The following is a 27,247-nucleotide window of genomic DNA, read 5'->3' on the forward strand; positions in this document are numbered from 1 at the left end:
TTTCAAAATATTCTGGGGGGGACATGCTACCAGACCCCCCTGGAGGCTCGCGCCTTCGGCGCTCGTATTTAATAACCCCCTTATAAATATTCCTGTCAATACGAACACCCTTCCAAAAACCCCAGCTACGCGCCTGATGACTGGCTCCAACACGATGTAATGAATGCTACTTTGTGTGTGTGGATACGAACAAAGAACCCAGTCCTACAGCTCAAGTACAAGCAAAGAATGGAGTGCGAGGGAAGAGATTCAATTCAACTTCTTGTAGAAGATGCTCTGCTTACAGCTAGGCTGCATGGAAACGAATGGTCTGAAGATGAATTTCATCCTCCTTGATTTTATTAGTAAAATAATATGAATTTATAGTAAATGGTTTGAACCCAGGAGCATCAGTAGGTCGTATTGTGTGATCGTCCGGGTGAGAGTAGTTCTGAGAAGAACTGTTGTTGGTGACAGACGTTTCGACAACCTGAGCGGAAGTCATCTTCAGAGTCAAGTGAAAAGTTGTTGTCAGTCGATGTTGTTATAAGTCTGGTCCGTTGAAGTTGATTGGTCAGTTCAGCCGTGATGTTATTGGCTGTAAGACTCGTGTAAAGTTTGTCGACAGTAATTGGTCAGTTTCGATCCGTTTATTGTTAGTCAAATTAAGTCATTCTGTTCCGTCTATTGTTAGTCAAATTAAGTCGTTCTGTTAGCGGTCCGTTTGTCGGTTCTGTTTAAGTCGTGAATAAGTCGTTTGTAAGGTGCCGGTAGTTGTTATACCACACAGACATGCTTAAATTTTATCCTCGTATATACTTTTGGCTATGACAATGCACAAACTTTACCCGGTATAAAACATTATAAAAGCATTCAGACTGGCCCTCTCAGCTGTTTTGTATTATACTGGACATCTCAGATTTCTAGTTTCGTTTAGCCCCCGTTCCCTTCAATTCCCCGCCACTATTTAGTAATCAAATCGGTAAAATTCCCCAGCACTTGACTCTGAAGACGACTTCCGCTAAGGCTGACAAAACGTCAGTCACCAACAACAGTTCTTTTAGAACTACTCTCATCGGACGATCTGACTATACGAACTACTGAAACTCCTGGGTTCGAATTCAAACCACTTACTATGTTTGTATATTTACAAAGTAGCTTTTCTCCAAATGATGGTCTGCTGTCATTTTTAGGAAGATACCAGCGTCTCTCGTTGACGACAAATGGCACCATGTTTGCATAAGCTGGGGAACAACAGATCTCGGACTATTACAAATCTATATTGATGGTGAAATAAAACATGACGAGAATGAAGGTTCTATGGTTGATCAATCAATAAGAGGTATTGTCAGTCAAGTGTAGGTTGACTTCAACAAAACGAAGTGCCATACCACCCATTCTTTTTCCTTCTGATTTTTTGCAATATTAAAAAACGTTTTTAGCATTTATAAGGGCAAAAATCTAAACAGGAGAACAAGCAAAAAGCACACATAACAAAAATCGCGAAGACGAAAAAATGATGACATGAATGTTAACGCCTTTCTACGAAAATCTTTCTTACCTTTAAGGTGGAGGGGACCTGGATCTAGGGTTTATCCAAGCACATGTGACCAATGGAATCATCGGACGGATCAGCGGACTTAACGTCTGGGATCACATGATAGAATCAAATGAGATAATGCGCATGTCTCTTGGCTGCGCTAATGAAGCAGGAAATACAGAGTCTTGGGCGAACATGAGAGGTGCAACTCCATCTAAGTGCCCCGTCATTTTGAAGGATTTATCTTGCCAAGATCGTGAAGGTTCGTGTGTGTGTTGTAATTACGGAGTAGTCTGGCTATACAGCTAATTCGAGAAAGGTTGTCGGAAATAAGCACAAGAGTGTATGCGACAAGACCAAAAGGTAGTATGCCGGGTAGACGTTGAGAGCTACTGCACGTGCTGAACACTAATGATATAGAACGATACGACAAACGCGAGTTTGCACGTTTTCTTTCTCTTTAGACCACAGGGAACCCGAACGCTGTATTGGCAAAGTTAATAATGAAAATAAAGATATGTTTGTTACCTGTGCTCCTGTGTCTTTCTTTGTCCTTAAAATGGTTGTGCTCTTGTGTCTTTCTTTGTCCTTAAAATGGTATTTGAATCGGTGCGAAAACGGTTTGAGCAAGCCTTGTCTGACGCTCCGTAAATAACGACGCAGTTAACACGTCTCGTATTTCCATTCATGTTATTAACTATTTCTTTCCATATTAACCATTAACACTCCTGGGGAGATAATCTCGTATTTAACATGAATGGAAATACGAGACGTGTTAACTGCGTCGTTATTTACGGAGCGTCAGACAAGGCTTGCTCAAACCGTTTTCGCACCGATTCAAATACCATTTTAAGGACAAAGAAAGACACAGGAGCACAGGTAACAAACATATCTTTATTTTCATTATTAACTTTGCCAATACAGCGTTCGGGTTCCCTGTGTTTAGACATGTGGATACAAGGTACATTTAGCCACGTTGAATTTTAGAATAATTTTTTAAAACTCAAAGACATGCGACAATAAAAGTAAAGCTACAGAAAAGGGCCTCCTGAGCGGAAAAACAAAATCTTCAAGTGTAAAAATACAAACATGTACATTTTCTCTTGGTCAATATGCAAAGTTGAAGCGAATATCCAGCCAACCTTTCGGTCTTGTCGCGTGCACTTTTGTGCTTTTTTCTTTCCTTTCTCAAATTAGACCTTCGGATTTTCAACAACGTTTAAATAGTCTCTCCATGACTTTTTTTCGAAATGAGGTGTTTTACATACATGGTAAACGACCTGACAAAACAGCATTGCCAAAACAGTCAGGCTTTTCGTCTTAAAGGGACATGGTCAGCATTCCCGTTTTGAAAAAAGTCCACCTTAACCCGAAATCAAAATACGCGTAGAGAACCTTCAGAAATCTGCTTCAATCTTCTCAGTGCTTTTTTTTTTCTTCTTAATTTTCCCATTTAGTGACACACTGAGAAGATTGAAGCAGATTTCTGAAGGTTTGTTTTGAAAAAAGTCCACAGTGGTCTTTTTTCAAAACGTGAAAACTAGTGTCCAGTTCAGCGCGGTAAGAACGCTGACCATGTCCCTTTAAAACATAACTGAGAAATATCTTACTTGAACCGTTACCGTGCATTTTCAAGCGGGCTAAACATACACGTGTAACAAGCAATAGTAAACATCGCTCAATTAGTTAACATATTTGTGTCTCCAATGACAGGAAACAGGCTCGTCCTTAGCATCAACTCAATCAATCAAACACAGGCTTTCCGGGCAAGGCTTATGAGCTCGTGGTTTAACCGGTCAACTGCTGGGCATGGCAAGTGTGTAAAGTTCCGCTTCATGTTAGTTGGTGACGGAGCTCGCTCGTTAAGTTTTGTTCAAAATGCTTCAGAATCATGGCACGTGAAACCAACACCGATTTGGACGGGGAAAGGAAGTAGAAATGACGATAGTTTGTGGCAATATGGACAGGTGTCAATCACAGGGACAAAACGTCATCAGGTGGGGAATTTATCGTAGTAAGTTAGTCACTTATTACCTGTTTTGGTGTTCTCGTTTGCTCAATTTGGCAAGTCTCGCAATATTTCCTGCCCAAAGTATGTTACAAGTATTTACTTGACAGATTTTTTGATCGATTAGGTGCTGAAACACAAACTTAAAGGGACTGTGTCACGGCTGATTGAAGTTTATTTTATTTAGTTTTGCCAAATACTCGCTATGAATCCTAATGTTTGCAAAGGAATTACTTCTATGTATCTAAATGACAAAACCATAGCTTCATTGTATCCAACTTTGTCTCCCGGGCGATAAAATTTAAAGTTACAAGCAAACGAGATTAACTTTGAAAACTGTTCCGCCGGACCATTTTTCAAAAACCCATATCGCAATCCGTTTCCATCTTCGTCATTTCTGGCCATCCGTACCTTCTTCTGTATTTACTGTGCTATCAAAATGTCCCTTCACTGTTTTAGGAGGTTATTTTTATATTTCACTAAACTTGAAGGTCATTTTCCCATGCCTTAATTTGGCTAAAATTCGTGACACAGTCCCTTTAAATTCCTCGTTTCTATAGAGCAATACAAATACAAAACCTCCTTTGGGGTACAAGCATTCAACTTCGGCTCGTGTTTTCAGATCCCCACTTCCTGAATTTTTCTCGCGTTTTATATTTCTCCATCATGGAAAATGTTTAAATTTACTAAGATAACAAATTTAAGCTGTGTCGAGTCGGAAAACCAAATACCAGTTACATAAATTTCGAGTACTGTTGCTGCTTTACATATTCTATACATATTGGAGATTGGGGTAATTCTACAAATAATAATAAACATAATGCACTTTAATTGTTTCAGTTATACTTTGAAGGAAAATTACACTCGAAGCACGGCTTCATAGCAGTTGGAGGACTGTACGTAACGCCTGGCTACTGTGAAATAAAACCATGGTACGCATACGCAGGTAAGAACTCTGCCAACTAATACGAAAAGGAAACAACTTTGAAAAGCACGGAGGGCATCTCAAACAAGGGAGGCACCTCAGCTCAATTCCAAGCATTAGTGAGCTTTCGGACGCATTTTAAAGCCACATTTACTTCCCAAAGAGAGCATTATTTCAGTTTGATCGAAAAAAACCTTGGTTTTCATCGTGCTTTGAGAATTGACAGATCGGGCAGTTTCTGTTCCCATAGTTGCTAAATAACACAACGAACGATAAAATCACCCTTTAGAACCAATTTTTAATCGCTATCGTACCATTATTTCATTAGCGAAGTTTCTTCTCGTTTCAGGATGTAAAGTATTCAAGGAAAATACTACTTCTGGTTGGGTTTTGTCGCCGCAGTACCCCGGATATTACACAAATAACGCAAGCTGTCAATGGAACTTGACAGTTCCTAAGGGTCACATGATCAGACTGGAGTTCCTGTTCTTTGATCTGGAGTACTACCCCCGATGTTCAAATGACTTTGTTGAAATACACTATGATAGATTGGGGAAGTGGAATCGAAGATTGTGCGGTCAACTCCCTCCAACTATAATTGTGTCTCCTCATAGCAATATGTTGATAACTTTTAAGTCAAATGAGCGGGTGATAGGCGGGGGCTTCAAGGCAAGGTACAGCGCAATCAAAGGTAAGTCAAAGACAGAGATGTCGAAACACCGTGACGACAGTGAAGAGAATACCTTCGAACAAAAGGAATATTGAACCTCTTTCCCAGGGTCGAGGGAATGAGGTTGGGGTTTAATAAAGGAGAGCTGTTACGTGATGTATATGATTTTTGTGAGTCAGACGTGAACATAGCACAAGTTGAAAAGAGCCCTTTCTTTCGCTCATGCATGTAGAGATATAGGATTCCTAAGAAAACCAGGTCCATCTTAAAACTGAGTGCTGTGAATCGATACAAAAAAATTTCAAAATGCAATAAGTCACGTACTCTGCCTTTACATTTTTTATATAACGTAAAAACATCGACAAGGAAAATATCGTAGAGCAGAAACGTGACAATTTATCGTAAAACAATTCGAAATTCGCATGTCATGCTCGTAATGCCAGCTACACTGGTGAAACCACCCACCTTATTTCGAAATCAATCTAAAGGAAGCAATGCACTGAGTAAGCGAGAAAAGCCAACCCTTTACCTTCAAGATAACACCTTAATTTTTTCCTTATCTTTGTAACATTCCTTTTTCGCTTGTTGCTTTTTTATAATTGTCATTATCACTCCCCCACCCCTCCCCCCCCGTCACCCCTTTTTGCAAAGTACTCTGCTATGACTGTAAGTTTAACGTCTACTAGTTTATATAAACTAAGTTATTCGTTGCAAAATAAAGCACGTCTGTAGCTATAAAATGTATGATGAATTTAAATCTAACGAACGCTGCAACTGATAGTGATATAGGTTATGCCAAAATATGTTTTACAGACTTATAAGTAGCCTGCGAACAGGCTTTCTGGGAAGCGCTCGGCCGGCGGGGCAATACTGATAAGCGAGTACGTCGACCATGTAAAAACAGCAATAAAATTTTAAGAATTTGGTTTTCTTTCTTTGCAGTTAAAAATAGCGGCTGCCACACCAAAAAAGGTGAGAAGTAAATATTGAAAACAATTCAGCATCGATTTACCAAGATTGGCGAACATTTGAATGACAAGTCATCTCACGTCGCCGTGAGAATTGTATGTTAACGATACTGGTATTTACGCTAATAATATTTATTAAAACATATTTTTATATTTCATTTTGATAGCAGGTATGATATACAATCGGTCTTTTATCGATGCAGATATAGACGGTTTTTCGCTGAGTGCACTCCGAACTAAGTTTGTTCTATTCATTTGGCTGGTTTAGGCTGTCCCTACAATTGTAACTGCTTCGAGACACCAGGTAATCTTGTGGGAATAGAGAGCCAACGCGACAACAAATTATATTTTGTTCCCAAGAAGCCTATGCCTAACGGAACCTCAATTGTGTAAGTCAAGTGTGAGAAAGTACTTTTTCATTCATTGCACCCACGTCTGCATTGTACCATTGTTCATAAGTGTTTTTCCCTGCGCTTTTGTTGAACGAGTTAACAATATATAAAGGGGAAAGCGACTGATGGAAATGTCAGTGCATTTACGTAAAGAATCTGATTTGGTCGAAAAAATACGGTTGTTTTAGGAGTTATCCGTCCACCAGTTTTTTATTGTGGAGAAAAAAAAAAACACATCGATGCCGAGTACGTTCGCGCAAGCTCATTTTCGATTTGAATTATCCTCCCCCTCAAAAAAGCTCTCCCCTCATTATAAAAGTCTTGAAACTAAACATAATTAGCTCTTGGGGCTTAGTGACGTTTCGACGATGGTGGTTGCTAAGCAGTATAAAACGGAGAAAAGAATGAGCTGTGTTTCAGATATTATTTGGCTTATGGTATTCTTACGAGTTTTTAGTCAATCGCTGCAGTTTATAAACTATGGAGTGTTGTTTTCTTCGAACAGGCTGTTCAGCGTAAACAAAATACGAAGATTAGACTATCACAGCTGTTATCACTTTTGGCCTTTGACGCTAAGAAAGTCGCTTCGATATATGTAAGTGGCTCATATAATATAACATTACGTGGTGGACCTTTTGTGGAACAAGTTACAATCCCAGTAAAACAGTTATCTCCTTCTTTTTTCTTACATACCTTCTTAAATTTGTTGCGAAGGAGTTATGAGAAGTTAGAAATTAAATGAATGCACAGACTTTTTCATCTTGATCTTCCCCACAGCGATCTCAGCTACAACCTGATATTTGCCATCAGCACGGGTGTGTTTCACAACATGTCCTCTTTGGAAACGTTGTAAGTTTTTGTGGATTTTAGTTCACAACCTTTGTGCATATACAATACAATGACAATTAAATCACCCAGTCGTTCTGGGCCAAAATAAGTGACATCGCTACTGAATGTTGAGCTTGGTAACCACAAAGGAAATATTGAACTTCCTTGGACGCAACAGAAGTGCCACTGTTCCACTGTAAAACGTTACAACATTTCCCATGCTGTTTTTGTTGCTCTACTAAGAAAACCACAACTGAACTGCGTAAGACGCATGCATTAGCAGCAACTGCAATATATACTCGTTATGCAATGTTTTCAAGGGGTATACCGTGAAATTTCCCACGAGTGACTTGATTTTTCAGTACACAAAGAAAAATCAAGTCATGGGTATATAATAGAATACTTGTTTTGCACGAACGGTAACAAAAGCAATCCAAAGCTAGTTTTCTTTACCGTTCCTGAGTTTTCGGTCGCTGTTAGACATATTAATCGACGTCTCCATAAAGTTTTCTGTCTCTAGTTTCAGGTTTTTCCAAAGTTTGAAGCTATAGAATGTCGAATTCAAGAGAAAAATTGGGTTCTATATTCATGTTTGAACATTTTTTCGCAAAATGTAAACTGAGTCGAATGAAAAAAGACCGACGTGGAAAATGCCGGCTTTGTTTTCGGCTGGAAAACTTGGAGGCCGTGGTGAACGCGGAGAAACTTTCGTGGAATACGACCCGCGCCGTGGAATACCGCAGAATATGCAACAGCTCTCTAGGCTTCTGATTAGCTGTATTCTTCAAGTTATGGGATAAAAGGAATTAGTATATACACACTCAGTGATCTTGTTGTTTCAAGCAATCTGATTAGTTTGCTATCTCGCGCTAATGAGCATTATTCACTCCCTACGGAGTGAATAATGCTTGATCCAAACTGAAACAAAATGGCCGGCGTAAACTGGCGTTTCGCCGACGTTTCTGAATCGCAAATACTAAGAATACAAGACGACCCTGAACCAGAAAAGACAAAAAAAAGGCTATAGAATTTGGCCTGGTGGTTTCAAAGTAAGAGAAGACTACATATTTCGCAATTTTCAGCACAATGTCCACACAACTCGAGTACTAAAACGATAAACAATTGCTTACCGTCAAGTCGCTCTTCTCCCGGCATCGGCAGAAATGAATATCGCAAATTTATCGGCAGCAACATCAAGTGTTATTCAACGGTCAAAATGTTTTGCAAGCAGGTTTTTGATTCAGATTGCAGGTTTGAGTGGTGTTAAAGGACCATTTTGCTAGATTGAGACGAGGATTTTATCGAAGACCGGATTAACTAGATTTGCCATGTTTGAAGATTCTGTAAACTGTTTCGCGCATGTCGGTTAGTGCCGCTTTTATGTACGTTTTCCACGCATGAATTGAGAGGTCAATTAAATCGACTTTAAATGGTTTCCTTCTGAAAACTTTGAGATCGCTTGCTGTTGAGATCACTTCGTGTGTATATACTAAAACAATTATTCTTTAAAATCTCGGTGAATAGCGGCAGAATCTACCACTATTCACCTCGAATAATTGTTAATTATACCGGTTGCAATATTTCTCCAAATTCTCCGCATCAAGATCACTCTCCCTTGTTCGTCTTGTCCAATAAATTTATCGTTCTGTTTGCATTGTTCCGATTTGCTAAATACTTATAATGAATAAGGAGAAAAATACTAGCGAAACTTTTTTCTTTTTGCTGTTTTGTCCTTCGATTCGTAACCAAAACCTTTTCACAGCTACAAGTTCTTATGGCTAGATGCACGTGTATTAAAGGGACTGTGTCACGGATTTTAGCCAAATTTAGGCATGGGAAATGACAATCAAACTCGGTAAAATATAAAAAAAAACTTTTAAAACAGTAAGGGAACATTTCAATAACACAGGAAATTCAAAAGGCCAAAAGTGACGAAGATCGAAATGGATTGCGATTTGGGTTTTTGAAATATTGATGGGCTGAAAAGTTTTCAAAGTTAGCCTCGTTTGCTAATAAAATAAACTTTACTCAGCCGTGACACAGTCACTTTAAGGTCGCGCAGGACCCTTGAGATCATTATGTATGTATTTATTTAAAGAGTAGGCACGAACTGCGACGACTGAAGCCGACAACAAACGAAATATTCATGACAATGTATTTCTTAAAGTTCTTTGTACAAGTAATTACACGGTATTGTTCTCAGCTTTGGGTACCGTGCGCTGAAACAAAGCGAATTATCATAATTAGATTCATTGCTGCGAATGTAGCACACGTCGGTTGTAAACATTGACTCGGAAGGTCTTCGGAAGCGGAAAATCCTGCAATTTTGTGTCCAAGTTTTCTTCGCCGATATAGAATTTCAGGAGTTGATTCGCGAGGAACATAAACTTGGCGCACCCTATTGTGTTATGACAAGAGCGAATTTTGAAATTTCGTTCTCAGAATGAAGATAGTACGTTTCAAAGTTTAGATTTCACATTTTTACTCTCTTAGAAGCAGATAACTTCTAGCAGTTTTTGAAATCGAAAATTTCGTTCTTGTCATGACACAAAAGAGGTTATGATTCATCACTAGGTTATATAATCATTTAACTCGGTGCGCTGTAGTAGCCGAAAACTTGGACACAAAATCGCATTATCTGCAGTAAAACTTTTAAGAACCTGTAACATTACAGTAAACGGTCATCTCTCAGTAAAAGGACAATCATGATGTAATTCCATCATCCCTTAATATCCTTAAAAAAATGTTAGAGAAATCGATGTTCAAAATGTAGCGAATTAAAGCTTTACAAGATAGCACTCCGTCAAGAAATTTGGCTAATGAATTTATTAATGAGCAAGGGTCCTGCGCGACCTTAAGTTCTACATCTTGATATTGACATTTTTCCTATCACAAATTCATCATAATCTCATTATTGCAAATGATGTCCAATGATGTCTATATTACATGCAGATAGAAAAATGAGTTTACAGCTGTCTATTAAGAAATAAAAAACCGAGTGCATTGTTGAGTTATATAAGCACGCGTAGAAGTGCGTAGAGAAGCACGAGGCTTAAGTCAAACAACATGCGAGTATTCAGGCCAAGGACATACAAAACTGCTACGAAAGTGGTGTTTTTGGCGGAGATTCGCCTATTTCGTTACTACGAGTAAATTGGTTTAATATAAACCTATTTTCTGCAGAATAGGTAGAAAAAAAAAAACAAAGAAAATTTACAAAAAAAAGTTTTGTTTTCAAGAGAAACGCAAGTCAAGTGGAATATGTTGACATGTCCGAGCAAGAGAAAACCAAAAATCATCCTGGCGGCATCAGGGACAAGGCCGAAGAAGCAGATCCCAAAATGTTCTCTACAAGCGAAACCCACTGTCCAGTTCAGTACCTAAAGAAGTTAATTCAGGTTCTTAATCCAGGTGAAGAAGCACTCTTTCAGAGGCCGAAAAGAAAATTCTGTGCTAGCGGTGAAATCTGGTTTGTTAGAGCGCCGCTCGGTGTAAACACGTTAGGAAATATGATGAAAGAAATATCAACTGCAGCTAAACTTAGTCAATTAGATGCATTAGAGCGACCTCAGTTACATTGCTAGATAGGGCAGGAATTCCTGTCCATCGAATAATGCAGGTGTCGGGTCACAGGAATGAAGGAAGCGAAAAAGTGTATTTTGAGAGACAAACTTTACAACAGCAAAAGCAATGTTCTGAAATTCTGGCGGCACCAGTTGCTTCAAGTTCTTTAACGTCTTTGGCTACACAACAAATGCAGCAAATTGAGCAAAGAAATACATACAAAATTACGTATCAAAACAGGTTCGCAACTACAAGTTCCCCTAAATTTGTTGACTTTGGAAATGCAAGATTTGAAAATTGCTATTTGGGGTTCACTTATAACGTGCTTAAGAAAAGCGAATGACCTGCTTTAAACATGCTTTTTTATGAACGTTTTTAGCTTATGAACGATTTTGTGGGTGATTTTAAGCTTCATTTATATTTATTAAGTGTGGCTTTTTGTGATTTCTACGAATTCTTAAACTACACCAGTATCATTTTGTACTACTTAGATACAACTAAATTCTTATTTATTAAAATTCTTGTCCAAAGTTCGCGAAATTGTGTATTGCGTACAGTGTACTCAGATTGTATATTAAAAGGGTTAGAACATGATGGAGCTTAAAATTTTCAATACTGCACTCGGCTCCGCCTCGTTCGTAGTTGAAAATTACTCATTCATTGTGCGGCCAGCAAGTGCATGTATTTGTAAACAAAATACGAACTAACAGTCTAAAACCCATAAATAATGAAGTCGAACTGACCAATCACAGCGCGCGCAATTTCTCGGACATTTTATACAGATAAATAATCCTGTCGAGATTTTTGTTACAGCATATATTATTTTGTTTGTTCAGGAGACTGAATGGAAACTTTCTTCAAGATATCTCTCCTGGGACATTATCTGGGCTCAAACTTCTGGGAACTTTGTAAGTTGTAGTCGTTAGAACAAAAGAAAATATGCGAATACTTGCTTGGGACAAACGTTTACGTAACGTTAATTCTGAAACGTTTAAATCTAGTTCGCGAAAATTTGAATTGGGGAATGCGCTAGTGAACAGGCAACCAACTTACTGTATGGCTAGGATTTTTCAAAGGGTGGGGAGATTTCACACTGTGTACCCAGGGTACTTACCAGATTGTCATGTTAACATCCACGCTGTGCTTTACTAAAAGTGACATTTTTTCGAATGAACAGTGAGCGTGGGGGGAGGGACAAGCCTACAAAATACCTGCATAAATGGAGTATTTAGCACTGGAGAAGAAAGATTGGTGCCATCCGATGTTGATTCTTCGGATACGCGCGTTTGTTGTCTTAAAACAATTCTCTCACAAAGAAAGGGGGTCATGGGCACCCCCCACCCCCCCCCCCCCCTAGCTACGCCCTTGATAATTACAGCATAGATTGATTTTCATTTTTACGAAGCGAGGTTTTCCTTGCACAGCCATCAGACATTATCCTAACAATGAGATCTGTTCTGTTTTTATGGACGTAACCACTGAAGTTCTGAGTTTATTTGTATCTTTAATTTTTCCTCTTTTCAGAGATCTGGGTGACAATCTGTTGTCTAAAGTACGAGAAGACACATTTGAAGATCTGGCTAGTCTTCGTATACTGTAAGCTTTTTTCGCATTCGCATCGATGCAAATTAAATCCAACCAACACATGTATAAAATCATTCAGCACACAAAAACAATTAATAGACAACAATGTGAATAGAATTGCGCAAAAATTTACTTTAGCAGTATTATTTATGAAATTTTCTCGGCTAACCCAACAGAAGCCTTCGCTCTAATTTTCTTACCACCATTGAAGGAGCCACTTTCAGCAATACCAGCAAACTAACGCACTTGTAAATTCTTTTTCCTAATATTCGATGTGATTATTTTGGTAGAATTGCGCTTATACTATTGTAATGTTACCGCGGCTAACCACCTCATCATTACAGTGAATATACAACGCTATATTTTTCTCTTTTAGCGTTTAATAATATAAGTTCACTGGCATAATTTGCATAAAAACGTATGTTCTTATGTTCATGTTCATTTCAAATTTAGATACCTTCAAGAAAACAGAATTTCTGATTTAAGGGATCGCGTATTCCAAGATTTATCCAGCTTGAAAATTCTGTAAGGATACCTTTTGTATGTACTATTTTAGAACTTCCAGGTCATATATGTATGAGAGTTAACTCGTGTGTTTATATTATAATTAATAAAACGGATTGACTTTTTCCTTTAAACTCTCAATTTGATAACGAAACAAGCAAACCTGACATGTAAAACATCATTAGGATTGTAAGGTTTAAACTTAATTTGATGTTAATTAGTTATCTTGCTTTAATATTTCTAATGTCACTGGCCAATAAATTTCGGGAAATAAATGTTGTCAAGTACTGCATTTAAGTTGTCGATACAATGATTTTTTATAGGTATCTGAATAACAACCAGCTAAAAATATTGACCTCTTTGACATTCTATGGACTTCAACATCTTAAAATATTGTAAGTTAGTTGTTTCAGACTGATCACTGACTAGTAAAACACTCACCAATATCTTTCAGTGTTTATCGTATGTTTTACCATATACAGTAGAACCCCGGTAACTCGAACTCTGAAGGGAAACGAAAAACAGTTCGAGTTAGCGGGGTTTCGAGTTATCGGGGTCGATTGAATTTTCAAGTTTTTTAGTTAATAATTGATAGTTAATCGATTTTTTAGCACTTCAGTACACAGTACAGTGCAAATTAAACTTATCGCGTCCCAAACCCTCACGAGATCATACATTTTTATGATAAGAGTGGAAAATGACTGTCAGATACGTGATCTATTCGTTGCTCAAATTAAAATCAATTCGTTGTAGTGTTTAAAGCCGATTACACGACGAGAAGAGCTAATGGGATATTTCAATGGGCATCCGTGCCGAGTTGGCAAGAGCCGGAATTCGAGTTATCGGGGTAAATTGTCCCAAATTTTGATCACGGGAAATGAAATTTAGTTCGAGTTAGCGGGGTTTTCGAGTTATCCGAGTTCGAGTTAACCGAGTAAAAATGACTAAAAAAGTGGGGTCAAATCCAAGGGAAATGGAAGTTTGTTCGAGTTAGCGGGGTTGTTCGAGTTATCCGAGTTCGAGTTATCGGGGTTTTACTGTATTTTACCTAACTTAATTTAAGCAGTTCATGTGTTTACCAACAGACATTTATGCAACAACTCGCTTGTTATTTTCTTTTTTATTTCAAATTAAGGTACCTTCAAGATAACAGAATTTCTCATATAAGCGATCGCGCATTTCAAGGTTTAACCAACTTGAACATTCTGTAAGGATTCTTTTTATTTACTATTTTAGAACTTCAAGGCCATATATGTCTGAGAAGAAACTCTTTTGTTTATATTACAATTAATGAGATGGATTTAAATTCTACTTTAAAATTTAACGCTTTTTACTTTCAACGTCCAAAGTGACGTGACAAAAAAAGGCATGCTGGCCAAATGTTCTGTATAAGTATTACTTGCCTAGGGTCATACCTGAACTGAGAAACAAGCAAACTTGACATGCATGTGGAACAGCATCAGGGTTCTAAGGTTTACAGATACAAAGGTGATATTCCGCTTATTTCATGTTACATCTATGTTAATATTTCTATTTTCATTGGCCAATAAATTTCGGTAGGTTAAATGTTATGAACTATTGCATTTAAGTTGTCGAAATATTCTTTTTTTTACCGATAGTTATCTGAATAACAACCAGATCAAAATGATGACCTCTTTAACATTCCATGGACTTCAACATCTTAGAATATTGTAAGTTAGGGAGTGGTCATTAGTTATGGGGAGGGGGGGGGGGGGAGTTGGTGAAAGGGAGAAGGCGACATCAGAAACTTTTTATGCCCCCTTTAGGCTCAAGTAAAAAACTTTTTTGCCCCCCCCTCCCCCCCCCCCCCGCAATCAACATAGGATCAAAAACTAAGTGACCAACAAATGATCACTTTGCCGCTGACTGAGCTACTTGAAAAACAATAATACAACAACAATAAAGATAAAATGATAATCTATCACAAGCGTGAGACAAAGAAAAAACCTGGGAATTGAACCCATGGCCTCCCAGATACCAATTGTGAAATAGTGACTTAAAGAAGTGGGTGTGAGGTGACCCTCTTAATGGGGGTGTCATCAACCCATATCAGATTAACTAGATTAAGGTTGATAGAACAACGATGATAGGACATTGTAAATAAGCTAATAGTAGCAATTTGACCAGTCAATTTTCAATGTGTTTATACCTTGGCCAGAGTTTTATTTACAGAGACGTTTCCCTTTGCATTATTAGAAATGGACATCAGATGGTTGTCAACCAAACTTTTTTGACCCCCCCCCCCCCCCCGCCATCAGTGATGCGAAAACGTTTTTGCCCTCCATTTACAGGCGACCAAACTTTTTGCCCCCCCCCCCTCTCCTTCACCAACCCCCCCGGCCCTCCCATAAATAACGACCACTCCCTTAGTTCTTTCAGACTGATCACTGACTAAAACACTCACCAACATCTTTCAGTGTTTAACTTATCATATGTTTTTCCATATAATTTTACAAATTCTTTGACTTATTACTAGCTTAACTTGAGAAGTTTATGTGTTTACCGACAGACATTTACAAAACAACTCGCTTATGGAATCAGAAATCACTCAGGATGTATTTAAAGTCCTTACAAATTTGAAAGAATTGTGAGTAAAATCTAGCTTTTAATATAGCTTAATACATTTGTTAATTTCGATTGATTTGGCGGTGCTGCTTATTGTAATAGGTATTTACGGAAGTGTCAAGAAGTGTTCCAACTACACTTCGCCTTCATATTCCTCAGTATTAACAACACCGCTAAAATCATTATATTTTAATCTTTTTCGGATGCCATGAATGTGGCTAGACCTAATTCCATTACATTCCTTTGCCAGATTTCCTTAGTTGGTAAAAGAAAAACTGTTTGTTTGTTTGTTTAGAAAAATCGACAATTTCCTCCTGTGCTGCTATGCCGAGAAGGCCATCGAGAACTTGGAGTGCGAAGCTGTTGGTGATCTAAACAAATTCTCCAGCTGTGAAGACATGATGAAATACCCAGCAATCCGCACGTGCCTCTGGCTGCTGGGTATTCTGGCCCTTTGTGGCAACTTGGCTGTCCTTATTTGGCGTGCGGTGGTGCCTGACAATAATCGTGTCCAGTCCATACTCCTCTCTAACCTGGCGATGGCGGATTTCCTTATGGGTGTTTATATGGTGGTACTCGCCGTACTTGACACTATATGGAAAGGGGAATACTTTAAGCATGATGTGTCGTGGCGAAACAGTCTCGGTTGTCGGATTGTGGGAGCAATTTCTATGTTATCCAGTGAAGTTTCTGTCGCAATGTTGACTATCACAACAGCAGACAGATTGATATGCGTGGTTTTTGCTCTCAAGTTTGAAAAACTAACAGTTAAAGCCGCATATATTATTTGCCTGTGTGTTTGGGTAATTGGTACTGTTGTATCAATTCTGCCAATAACGGGGATAAAATATTTCAACAACCATTCGAGCGAGATCGGGTTCTTCTCACGATCGGCCGTTTGCCTGCCTCTTCAGTTGTCCCACGAGAAACCCGCAGGATGGGAATACGCAGCAGCGATCTTCATCATCTTCAACTTCTGTTCGTTTCTCTTCATTCTCGTTGCTTACATCGTTATTTACTGGACTATGGTGAAACTTGTCGGCGGGTCAGCATCCAGTCACATGCAACAAGAGTCCGCGAGAGTCAATCGCTTGTTCGTCATTGTGTTGACTGATTTCTGTTGCTGGATGCCAGTTATAATTATGAGTATCTTGTCTCTAACTGATAACTTTAAAGATTTACAAGGTTTTGTTTATGTGTGGGTTGCCGTGTTTGTCCTTCCTCTGAATTCATCAGTGAACCCAATCTTGTACACACTTTCCACTTCGTACGCAAAAGCAAAGCTTGGTGCCATCTGTTCGGTGCTTTTTACTTGGAGGAAACCAGGTAATGTGTCAAAGAATAAAAGAGAGACAGCAATTTAATACAAATAAACTCCCATACATTCGTGTAGAAACTTGTTTTAACAATAAAAAAAAACAGAAAAGAAAACAGAGCGACAACTGCGAAATGTTTCCGGTCTGCTGCAGGTTAGGTTTGTACGATTTCGTGAAATTAACCTTAGTAGCCTTTGTTCATTCCTCAGAGTCCATGAGCTAGGCTCAAAATATAGTACGGGGAATAAAAATATAAAACGAAACAGCTCTTTTCTCTTAACCTTTCCTCAGTTGTAAATTTGAAACGGAACTGGACTGTGCTTTGTCATAGTGCTTACACTTGTATAGCCCGCAAAAGGACTGAACCTCTTAAAGAGGAGTTCGTTCTTAAGGACAGAAACCCTATTTAATTTTTGTTTTAAGGTCATCCTGCCTTCAGCTCTTTATGGTCTTGTCGTTTGCCAAAGAGCAACTAAATTATTTGGAAGTGCTGCATTGCAGGGCGGCCAGAGTGATTTATAACTTGCCCTGCGATATGCCATCTGCTGAAGACTACCAGTATTTATACCATGCCATAGAAAATACAGCCAATCAGAATACAGGAAAGCCGTTGTATATTCGACGGTATTCAACTCAACCTTCCCATCGTGCGCTGCGATTGTATTCTCCGGACGAAATTTAGTAAGCGTTTTTTCTATGGCATGGTATAAAATAGTTACACAACACTTTCTCGTGGTATACTATGGAATGTCCCACTTGTCACTTGTATTTTCTCGGTATACACACTCGCCTAAAGGCTGGTGTGTATACCGAGAAAATACAAGTGACTCGTGGGATATTCCATAGTATACCACTCGAAAGCGTTGCGTAACTAGCATACCGTATACGACATGGAGCACACTAAACTACTTATACAAACTCCTATTTTTACGAGTGTTGTGATATACAATTAGCTTACCCGAAAGACAGTCTTTTAAAAGAGCAGGGATTGACTACAAATTTGGTTGTATCCTTCACAAATTAAAGGTTATCAACAGAAATGTTCTAAAAGGAAGAGACTGAAAGGGAAGCAAAGGCTCTTTTACTCTCTTCCTCTCGTCCACAGCGCGCTGCATGTTTATATGTCCTCCATCTCTCCAAAGTGATAAATTGAATCACTGAAAACTTCAAATGTTTGTTGACACTGAAAGAAACCGTCAAACATGGTTTAGTTTAATAAAAAGTTCGTGGTTATCCTTCAGGAGCTGATTGTTATGTTGTGATCTTTTCTTCAGGACGCGTCGACCCTAGTGTTGAAATGAACAATTTGCCTTCAAACCAGAACACAAATGAGATTGATGTGCACGGCATTCCTGAGGTGAACCATCACTTGACACTGATTGAAGCGCCGTTGATCTTCCAGGACGAATCAGCCGACAATACTGTAAGACTACACATTTTGACTTTGTTGTAAAATTATATTCTCTTTAAAACACCTGTTTTCTTATTTTGTGGCGCAGGATCAGACGAAAGGTGTACTACAAATTCATCAAATTTATAAACAAGATAAAATGAATGAATCCCATGAAAATGCACTATTCAGGTCACATGAATGTAGTAAATCCAACGTTATCCACCGCGGATAAGTCACTTTCCGGTGAAAAGCAAAGTAGGGTAGATAGCGTTATCCACCCTTCGAACAATTGGGCCCAGGTGTCTAATCGGAACAATGAAAGGTAAAAATACTAGTTTTTAGGTCTGCGACAAATGCAGACTACAGACGTGAACTCGGCTTGCAATCGGTTAGCCTGATAGCACCCACTTAACCAGAAAACGCAAAGGTTGGCCTGTTAAAGGTTATCTCTTAATAATAAATAATGGTAACACGATATCTACTTAAAAAATTCTTCAGGTCTGCATTTGTTGCACACGTACTTGAAGTTTTTTTCCAGTTTTTTAAGTTTGTTTGACGGTTTCTCAAAAGGGCTATATTGTGTGTCGTGAAGAGGGAAGCAACACACCGACCATGGCCTTAGTAAAATGGTTTTCACAAGAGAGAGAGGAAGACTGGGAAAGAGAGGTGTCTATGCACTTGAACATGTCGCAGAAAGGAGGGCATCCGTGTGTTTTACCTTATGTTTGGCACTCCAAAGGTGAGAACACTGTGCTTTATAGACTACCCCAGGATGAAAAGTCGATCGAGGGTTCAATTTCTCTTGTAAAAACGTTTTTTATATGCTTATGTATAGTTGGGTTTGAGATAAGTCGACGTGAAAACTATAGGACAGAAAATGTAACAGAAAACCTCACTGTAAAGGTAAAAAATAAAATAAATCAAAATTCACGCTAATCCTGTACGGACTAGCTTAATCTGCGTTGAACAACTCGGCCCAGGTAAGTAATATTGGTAATTTCGTGGCAAATTTAACTCCACAGTTTGAGTACCAAGGCTCCTCTTAATCGTTAAACGTTAAATATTAGTGTTGGCTTTAGGCGTGCACAGTTGAAATTCCATAACAGGAAAAAGAACAGTCAGAGAATAAGCACTAACTAAAGTGATATTACTTGTATAGTGTAACATGAAATGTTTTACGTATTTACTATTTTGCCAGTGGAGAGTTGTCAGATAATCCATGAGGTAGATTTTTCTTCGTTGCCAAGTCGCGGATGGTAAGTTGCTTTTAACCATTCTTCTTCGTTTACGGCGGTTTTCAATTGAGAGTAGAAAGTCCCACTAGAAAGTAATCGCCGCATCTGTCTGGCTCTTGGATGGCCAGACTCCACGCGTACCTATTAGTGTCGAGTCACGCCCCCCCCCCCCCCCCCCCATCTCCCCAACTTAGGGCCTGTTTATATGGAGGAGAGTTGTCCCTGGTAGGAGGGTTACCCTCCATACCGAGCCGGGTGAGAGAGCTTTTCATACGTTTCTTTATAAATAGCTGCGAACTGTTTATATGAGAAATTGCAAAGTTGGCTCGGGGGACAGGGTGATCCTGGGTGGAGGGTCACTCGCTTTGAAGGTAGGGTGACCCTGGGAAGCGAGACAACTTTTTTCCATATAAACAGTTTGGTTATTTTTTCCTCGCCTAGCAGGGAAAAGTTGACACATACGGAGCATGCGCTAATGCTGCCATCGGCCAAAACAACATTGCGGATAATTTGAAATCGATGTTAGCGGTAAATTTGTCCAAAAAATGGTCTTGGTCGATGTTTCAGCGTTCCTGATTTTAGAAAAGGAAGCCATAATAGATGCTTCAAAACAACTTTCGCCAGTCTTTTGAACCGATTTTGCCAAGTTTTGGCTCGGTCAACAGGGACAACTTTCTAATATAAACGCTCGGCAAAAGATGGCTCAGGGGAGAGGGTAACCCTCCTACCAGGGACAACTCTCTTCCATATAAACAGGCCGTTAGATTCTGATAACTTTTTGGTGTACTTTAAAAAATTTGCGACGATCATGCCCGTCACGTAATGTTAATTATTTTACCATTTCAGCTTCGACATAGCTAGTTTACAGGCATGCCACTGGAACAGCGGAATCACATATTTTAAATGAACATAACATGGTTAAAAATCTCAACTGGCAGGAGGCAGACCAGTCGGCTATATACAAAGCGTGACCAAGGATTTGAACTCGGGGCGACCGAGAACAAATCCAGCTAGTGGCAGGGTGGGGGCCTTGAACCCGGGACCTCCGGCTTACAACACCAGCGCTCTAAACCACTCGGCCACGCTGCCTCCTTTAGGGAACGGGGATCACAAAAATCAACAAAATCCTTTTAGGGAACAAGGGAACACAACGGAAATTTTTATGGGAACAAGCTTGGGCGCTTTCCATTCGACCAAAAATTCTGGTTTGAGTTTCCGGAAAATTCCAGTGGCAAATGGAACAGCATTTTCCAACTTTTCCGGTTGACTGCACGGAAGGCAAAACAAAATTTGCATATGGTCAGGTAGTGCGTCTAATATGGAAATTTCTACGGTGCATTTAAATGCACTGTTGCCGGTTTCCTGCACATCTAACTCAATATTTTTGCAAATAAAAAGCATTCCGAGCACTGAAAATAAACGGCATGAATGACATCGTGGCTACAAATACAGGGACCTTTCAAAAGACACACTACAAGCAACGAAAACGTCGCCAACCCAAAAAGTTTAATGAGCAAAACAAAGGCGTAGCCTGCACGCGCGTTATAAATATTTGTACATTTCTTTGCTGCCGCCTGCAAAACAACAACGAAAAACAACCGAGTTCACCAAAATGTTTTATTTGGAGTTTCAAGAATGCTTCCTTAACGCATGTAGCTGCTTTCAGCTGTACAAATCGCTAAATTTTCTGCCCAAGGAACTCAGGCTGAGTGTAAAATAGTAGCTTTTTCCAAAATTTCCGGAAAAGAGGACAACCTCGCAAGGTAGACCCAAATTTTCGAAAACAATTTCCGGGAACTTTCAGTTCCATTTGATTTTGCTTCTGGGTTTTCGGTTGAATGGTTCGCATTTCGGAAAGTCAACACTTTCCGGATTTTCTGGAAACTTTCCGAGCAAATTTCTGTACCATTCGTCCTTGTTCCGAAATTTCCTGAATTTTTGGTCGAATGGAAAGCGCTCAAGAACCCCCCTGAGAGGGGCTCACAAGTGTAGCTGTTTGCTCGTTCGTTGGTTGAAAATATAGCGATGCGTTTGTGGGTGTGTGTTTACTTCCAAACCCAGGCTTATCTGCTTCCAGCTCGTATCAAGCACTATACTAGAGGCGTTCATGAACGACGAATCCTGCACGCTTGATGCCAAACTTCTCTGTCAACTGGCTCCAAGCTCTGCAGTTCACCTCCAGCTGTGGTATTCACCACAACAATGTCAACATGAAAAATATTTTGATAAAGACAACCGAGGAAGAGGTAAGGACATTTCCATCACCGTTTAGGGACTGGTCATTATATATGGAGGATTGCGGAGTCGGTTGCTGGGGATGTTCCAATTTTGGATAAAAAATTTAGTGGATCCAGTTACATAGAAATTAATTTTACATGGTCCCTTCTAAGAATCTCAGGGACCACCCTCGTATTTCTAACAGCTTAAGGTCGCGGGGGATACCAACAGCATGAATAAATTCATGAAGGGAAATTTTGCTTGACCTGCATCTTTTAAAACGCTTATTTCTCGGCTGTTATGGGTGCGATTAAGCTCAAAATTTACAGAGACATAACGAAATGATGAAAGATTGTGAATGTCATCTTTTATTTGGTAGATTGCATTTTACGGCGATGTTATAGCCTCGTTGGTGCCAAATTGGGAAAAACATGATTTTGTGGCAGAGTTTGCGGAACGAGTAGAAGACAGCACACTGCGATTTTGTCAAAAACTAATCAGTCAATACGTCTAGAGTGTCATAACAGAAGCAGATTTTTTAATTTAAAGTTTGCCAGCAAGTTATGGCGGTTTAAGTGCGCAAATTTGAATTTAATGTCTTCTACCTCTTTCTAAAAGCGCTCTTTTAAAATTCCGCTTCTGTTATGACACACTACAGTATTCATAGTTTACCTATCTGCAGTGGCAAGTCATGAAGTTCTGTATCCGCGCTGTATTCTCTGCCACAAAATTGTCGGAAAAGTCCAAACTTTGAGATTTCCGAAGGTGTCCCGACCTAAATACGATCATTTTGCCAAGGAGAGATGTAATTATGGTAATTATATTCCACGCTTTTATGGTGAGAACAATGCGCTTTCAAAAAGGACACGATTGTTTATGCCGAATATTTTTGTGATTACTCTGAGTACACTAGTTGCAGAAATAGTCAAATTTAAATAAAAATAAGCTCAAAGACTTCCTACAATCTATATGAACGTATATCGCTAAGTTTTGTTTTAAATTGGTTAAAACATAGTTAGTAGAACTATGGTTAAAATATCAAAGAAACAGGGATTTTTTACAAATCACGCGCACGCGCCCATATTTTTCTCCAGTCATAAATATCTCGTAAAGTTGTCGATGTGAGTCGTTGTACTTCGTGCATACGCTTTAAATAAATGCATAATGATGAGCCTAAGGTGTCCCCCGCGACCTTAAAATCTAATTACATACTGTTTTCAAGATTCTACTCAGGAGTAAAACAAACAAACCAACAAACAAATAGCAACAAAAACAACAACAACAAAAAAACATGAAAAACCCATTGCCCAGGGAATACTTCCTGTTGTGGACTATACGGGAGAGTCAGCCCGTAAAGGGAAACTTTTTTCAGGTGCCTGTACAGAAGGGTAGGGTTTTCACATGGGGTAAAGGAAGTACATGTAAAGGGCTTACAAAATATCTTGAATACCTTATTATAGGAATATAACGAAGCGTTTTAACAACGCGAACAAAATTTACGCGAAATAAAATTAACGCAAATTTAAGAAAAGTTCTGGTTAAATGCTTATAGTAAACGTGTTTACATCAATAAAATTAACGCGAATTTTTGAAATTCGCGTTAATAACATGTATCGTTAATTTCCTATAATAAGGTAATCGAACGATTGATTCATCTAAGTATCTTATGGGGTTATTCAAGTGATGACTGTTTATACTACGTAGATACATTATCCCTACTGTCTGTGAAAGGGCTACCATTTACCATCGATCAGAGAGCTTTACCTTTTCCGTCAAAAATGGTATACAGCTATTTCAATAAATGTTTTGTCAGATCAAAGCTGAAAGACAAGACCGTTTGGTGGTCTGGGTATTTACTAGAATTTTGCATATTGCCAAAAAAAAAACACAGGAAATGAACAAGTTTGTATTTTTGCACGCAAAAAAATTGTTTTTCGATGGCTTTTAGTTTGGAAAATTATTCTAAACTCCCATGTGGCTAAAATTACCTTGGTACCTCCATGACATCTTCACATGTCTGGAGAGAAAAAAAAAGTGCGAATTCGCGTTTGTCATGTCGTTATATTTCACCTTTCGGTCTTGTCTTTTAGCTTTGAACTTTGATCTGCTCATTAAAATAGCTGTAGAAATAATGATAATGCATTTATATAGCGCATTTTCCATATATATATATATATATGTTCAAATGCGCTTTACACATACTGTAACTTAAGATGCAATTGTAAAGGCCAGACCACAACACCGGGAGCTTCGCGCCCTACTCTTTGCGAATAGTGTGTGGGTTCTTTAACGTCCCCTGTTAGAAGACTGAAGATACAAGAGACGTTCTTTTTCCGAGAAGACTAGAATGTCTAACCTCAGTTATTTTAAGACCCTTAGTGTTGGTCCGGTCTGGGGTTTGAACCCACGACCTCCCGCACAGTAGTCCGGCGCTCTACCAACTGAGCTAACCAGGAAATGGGTTTAGGGTTTGGACGTCTGAATTTCTATTAATCAACCACCAACTCTGGTCTCAGTGAAGAAGAGAGATTAACTGCTACATTGAAGTTACCCAAGAAAGAGGTGTCTCCTTTTGCTGGCCGTCGTAAATCCCCCTCCACCTTCTTTCTGTTAATTCGAGCCCCCAACACCCTCTCCGCACTGTAGTTTTATGGCTACGTTCACAGCCAATCTGAAACGGGCTTAGTTTAGTTTTATGGACATTTTTAGCAACTGTTGACTTCATTAAAGCACTGATGCATATTTTACACCGAGTTTCAAACCGGTCCCTTGTTCATTCACATAAACCACTGCCTTCACACGCCACCTTACTCGGAAACAATGTCCTTTCCAGATTCCCACCATTCATCCGGTTCTTGGTTAATAACATGTATCGTTAATTTCCTATAATAAGGTAATCGAACGATTGATTCATCTAAGTATCTTATGGGGTTATTCAAGTGATGACTGTTTATACTACGTAGATGCATTATCCCTACTGTATGTGAAAGGGCTACCATTTTCCATCGATCTGAGAGCTTTACCTTTTCCGTCAAAAATGGTATACAGCTATTTCAATAAAAGTTTTGTCAGATCAAAGCTGAAAGACAAGACCGATTGGTGGTCTGGGTATTTACTGGAATTTTGCATATTGCCAAAAAAAAAAACACATAGGAAATGAACAAGTTTGTATTTTTGCACGTAAAAAAATTGTTTTTCCTCCGCGAGGCTTTTTCTGTAGCTTTACTTACACAGATGGCTTTGAGTTTGGAAAATTATTCTAAACTCCAATGTGGCTAAAATTACCTTGGTACCCCTATGACATCTTCACATGTCTGGAGAGAAAAAAAGTGCGAATTGGCGTTTGTCATGTCGTTATATCTCACCTTTCGGTCTTGTCTTTTAGCTTTGAACTTTGATCTGCTCATTAAAATAGCTGTAGAAATGGGTTTAGGGTTTGGACCTCTGAATTTCTATTAATCAACCACCAACTCTGGTCTCAGTGAAGAAGAGAGATTACCTGCTACATTGAAGTTACCCAAGAAAGAGGTGTCTCCTTTTGCTGGCCGTCGTAAATCCCCCTCCACCTTCTTCTTTCTGTTAATCCGAGCCCCCAACACCCTCTCTATATTTTTAAGTAATGACCAGTCCCGCACTGTAGTTTTATGGCTACGTTCACAGCCAATCTGAAACGGGCTTAGTTTAGTTTTATGGACATTTTTAGCGACTGTTGACTTAATTAAAGCACTGATGCATATTTTACACCGAGTTTCAAGTGTATAAACCGGTCCCTTGTTCATTCACATAAACCACTGCCTTCACAAGCCACCTTACTCGGAAACAATGTCTTTTCCAGATTCCGACCATTCATCCGGTTCTTGGTAGTTTTGGGAGTGCCACCGATGGTCACTCAGTTAATTCAGAAGACCAAGACATACTGCAGTTTGGTCAGTTGCTCAGTGCCATTACAACCAAATGTAACGAACTTCAAGAGCACGCCAATAAGGTAAGACGAAAACCGTGACACACCTTAACCCCGAAAGTATCCGATTTGCTTTGAATACCTTATTGCGGTAACTTAACTTCGCTAAAATGGAACGGGCATATTTCGTGGGACTTAATTTTCGCGATAAGGCCGAAAATTACGTTAAAACGATTAAAAAACCGCCATAAACGTTAAGAATAAATATTTGCAGGTCTTTCATTTCGCGATATTTTGAAAATCGTGAAAATCGCGAAATAAGTAACAAATCTGTCTGTCAATACCCTCGTGTATAAATGGGAGGGAAAAGGCTGATCAAAAATTTGACAATAAATTGATATTTAATGTGCATTTATACCAAAAGAACCAGTTCCTTACATTTAAAGGAATTTTTTTAAAAAATTTCCTTTCCTTTCAGATTGAGGAAATCATCGATATTTGCCGCGGTAACAGCCAAGCTTCACGTGCACAGATTTTGGGGAAGTTAGAGGCGTTATGCGAGTGACAGCGGTGATAGCAATGGCCAGAAAAGAACATGCACAAAACTCTGTTGCTACAGGGTCCACCCTGGATATTTTGACAACCAAAAGAACGTCACAGGACGTTCGGAACAACACCCTCGACAACTTAGCTCATGAATGATTTTTGACTTCAACACTACTATTGTCCCCGATTTTGGCCTCGTCATAGCCTGCGAGCAGACTCTCTATTCGGGGGCAACGTGAATTGAACTGTTCGAGCGCCGAAGGCTCGAGTGGCTTCGGCAATCGCGGGATCGCGCTTCGGCGCTCGAACAGTTCAATTCACGTTGCCTCCGAATAGAGAGTCTGCTCGCAGGCTAGCCTCGTCACCAACAAAGGTCATGGTGATCGTTCACTTAAACTGCAGATTAATTACCTTCAGCTCTTCGTTTTCCATGACCTTACGTTCAATTCCCAACCCGTCTCCTCGGACAAATACGAACGTATCTTGTAGAGCATCTCGTTTCGTATCTCGCCTATAGTCAGAACCTTGCCCAACCGTTCACGTCAGAACGTTCTACGTGGTTTGTCTGACGCAATGAATAGTTCTCTAGTTGTTTTTTTTACTTGAATTTGTGAACAAAGTTGTAGAATAATACAACAAAAATGCATGAACTTAACTGGCTCTTGTCATATTTCCGACTTGCTTGGCTTAGGGCATATAACAGTACTATTATATAACGTATGTTTAACACACGATGCCATGCTACATTAAGGTATCTAAAGGATCGTACGATAAAATGTATACTTTACTCCTGTATCATAATGATGGTATCTGACTGATTGGAGACCAAGGCTGTCAATTTACACTAACATTGTAGACATTTTGTACCTGTAATGTAACAATGTCAGCGGTGGCTGCCCGTGACCGTGCAGCATGGCGGAGAAGAATGTCCGGCCCTATGCCCACTTAGGGCTATGGACATAAGTCAATGTAACAATGTACATGTATGTAACATTATGTACATGTAACAATGTTAGTGTAAACTAACAGAACGTAAGATATTACTACATCTGCAGCCATGTACACTGTAGATTCTACAATATAATAATAAA

At 39.2% G+C, this 27,247-nt stretch overlaps 1 protein-coding gene across 3 annotated transcripts; it reads left to right on the plus strand.

The window, feature by feature from the left end:
• Window positions 1-147: 147 nt before the first annotated feature.
• LOC144659824 (uncharacterized) lies at window positions 148-27,185 on the plus strand. 3 transcript variants are annotated; one of them, XM_078520351.1, is made up of 25 exons: window positions 148-308; window positions 1,173-1,321; window positions 1,548-1,781; window positions 3,233-3,516; window positions 4,368-4,473; window positions 4,802-5,143; window positions 6,065-6,094; window positions 6,359-6,479; window positions 6,988-7,077; window positions 7,260-7,331; window positions 11,711-11,782; window positions 12,399-12,470; window positions 12,635-12,706; window positions 12,912-12,983; window positions 13,286-13,357; window positions 14,098-14,169; window positions 14,582-14,653; window positions 15,493-15,570; window positions 15,844-16,874; window positions 18,139-18,287; window positions 18,828-18,996; window positions 19,456-19,513; window positions 21,554-21,738; window positions 25,545-25,694; window positions 26,089-27,185. In XM_078520351.1, the coding sequence occupies exons 1-24, from the start codon at window positions 160-162 to the stop codon at window positions 25,571-25,573; spliced, it is 3,780 nt and encodes a 1,259-aa protein (XP_078376477.1). In that variant the 5' UTR covers window positions 148-159; the 3' UTR covers window positions 25,574-25,694; window positions 26,089-27,185. The 3 variants fall into 3 exon arrangements, with proteins under 3 accessions (XP_078376477.1, XP_078376492.1, XP_078376486.1); XM_078520366.1 differs by lacking the exon at window positions 15,493-15,570; XM_078520360.1 differs by lacking the exon at window positions 14,582-14,653.
• Window positions 27,186-27,247: the final 62 nt, after the last annotated feature.

Source organism: Oculina patagonica, chromosome 1, assembly GCF_052425735.1.
Source record: "Oculina patagonica isolate OP01 chromosome 1, crgOcupat, whole genome shotgun sequence".
Taxonomy (NCBI): domain Eukaryota; kingdom Metazoa; phylum Cnidaria; class Anthozoa; order Scleractinia; family Oculinidae; genus Oculina; species Oculina patagonica.

What these genes read in the sequence shown, in the direction of transcription:
- LOC144659824 (XM_078520351.1), top strand. Translation starts at nt 160, where the DNA reads ATGAATGCTACTTTGTGTGTGTGGATACGAACAAAGAACCCAGTCCTA. An exon ending in ACCAGCAAACTAACGCACTT is followed by an intron (nt 12,707 to 12,911) that starts GTAAATTCTTTT and finishes TTTCAAATTTAG; the next exon opens with ATACCTTCAAGAAAACAGAA. An exon ending in CTTACAAATTTGAAAGAATT is followed by an intron (nt 15,571 to 15,843) that starts GTGAGTAAAATC and finishes TTGTTTGTTTAG; the next exon opens with AAAAATCGACAATTTCCTCC.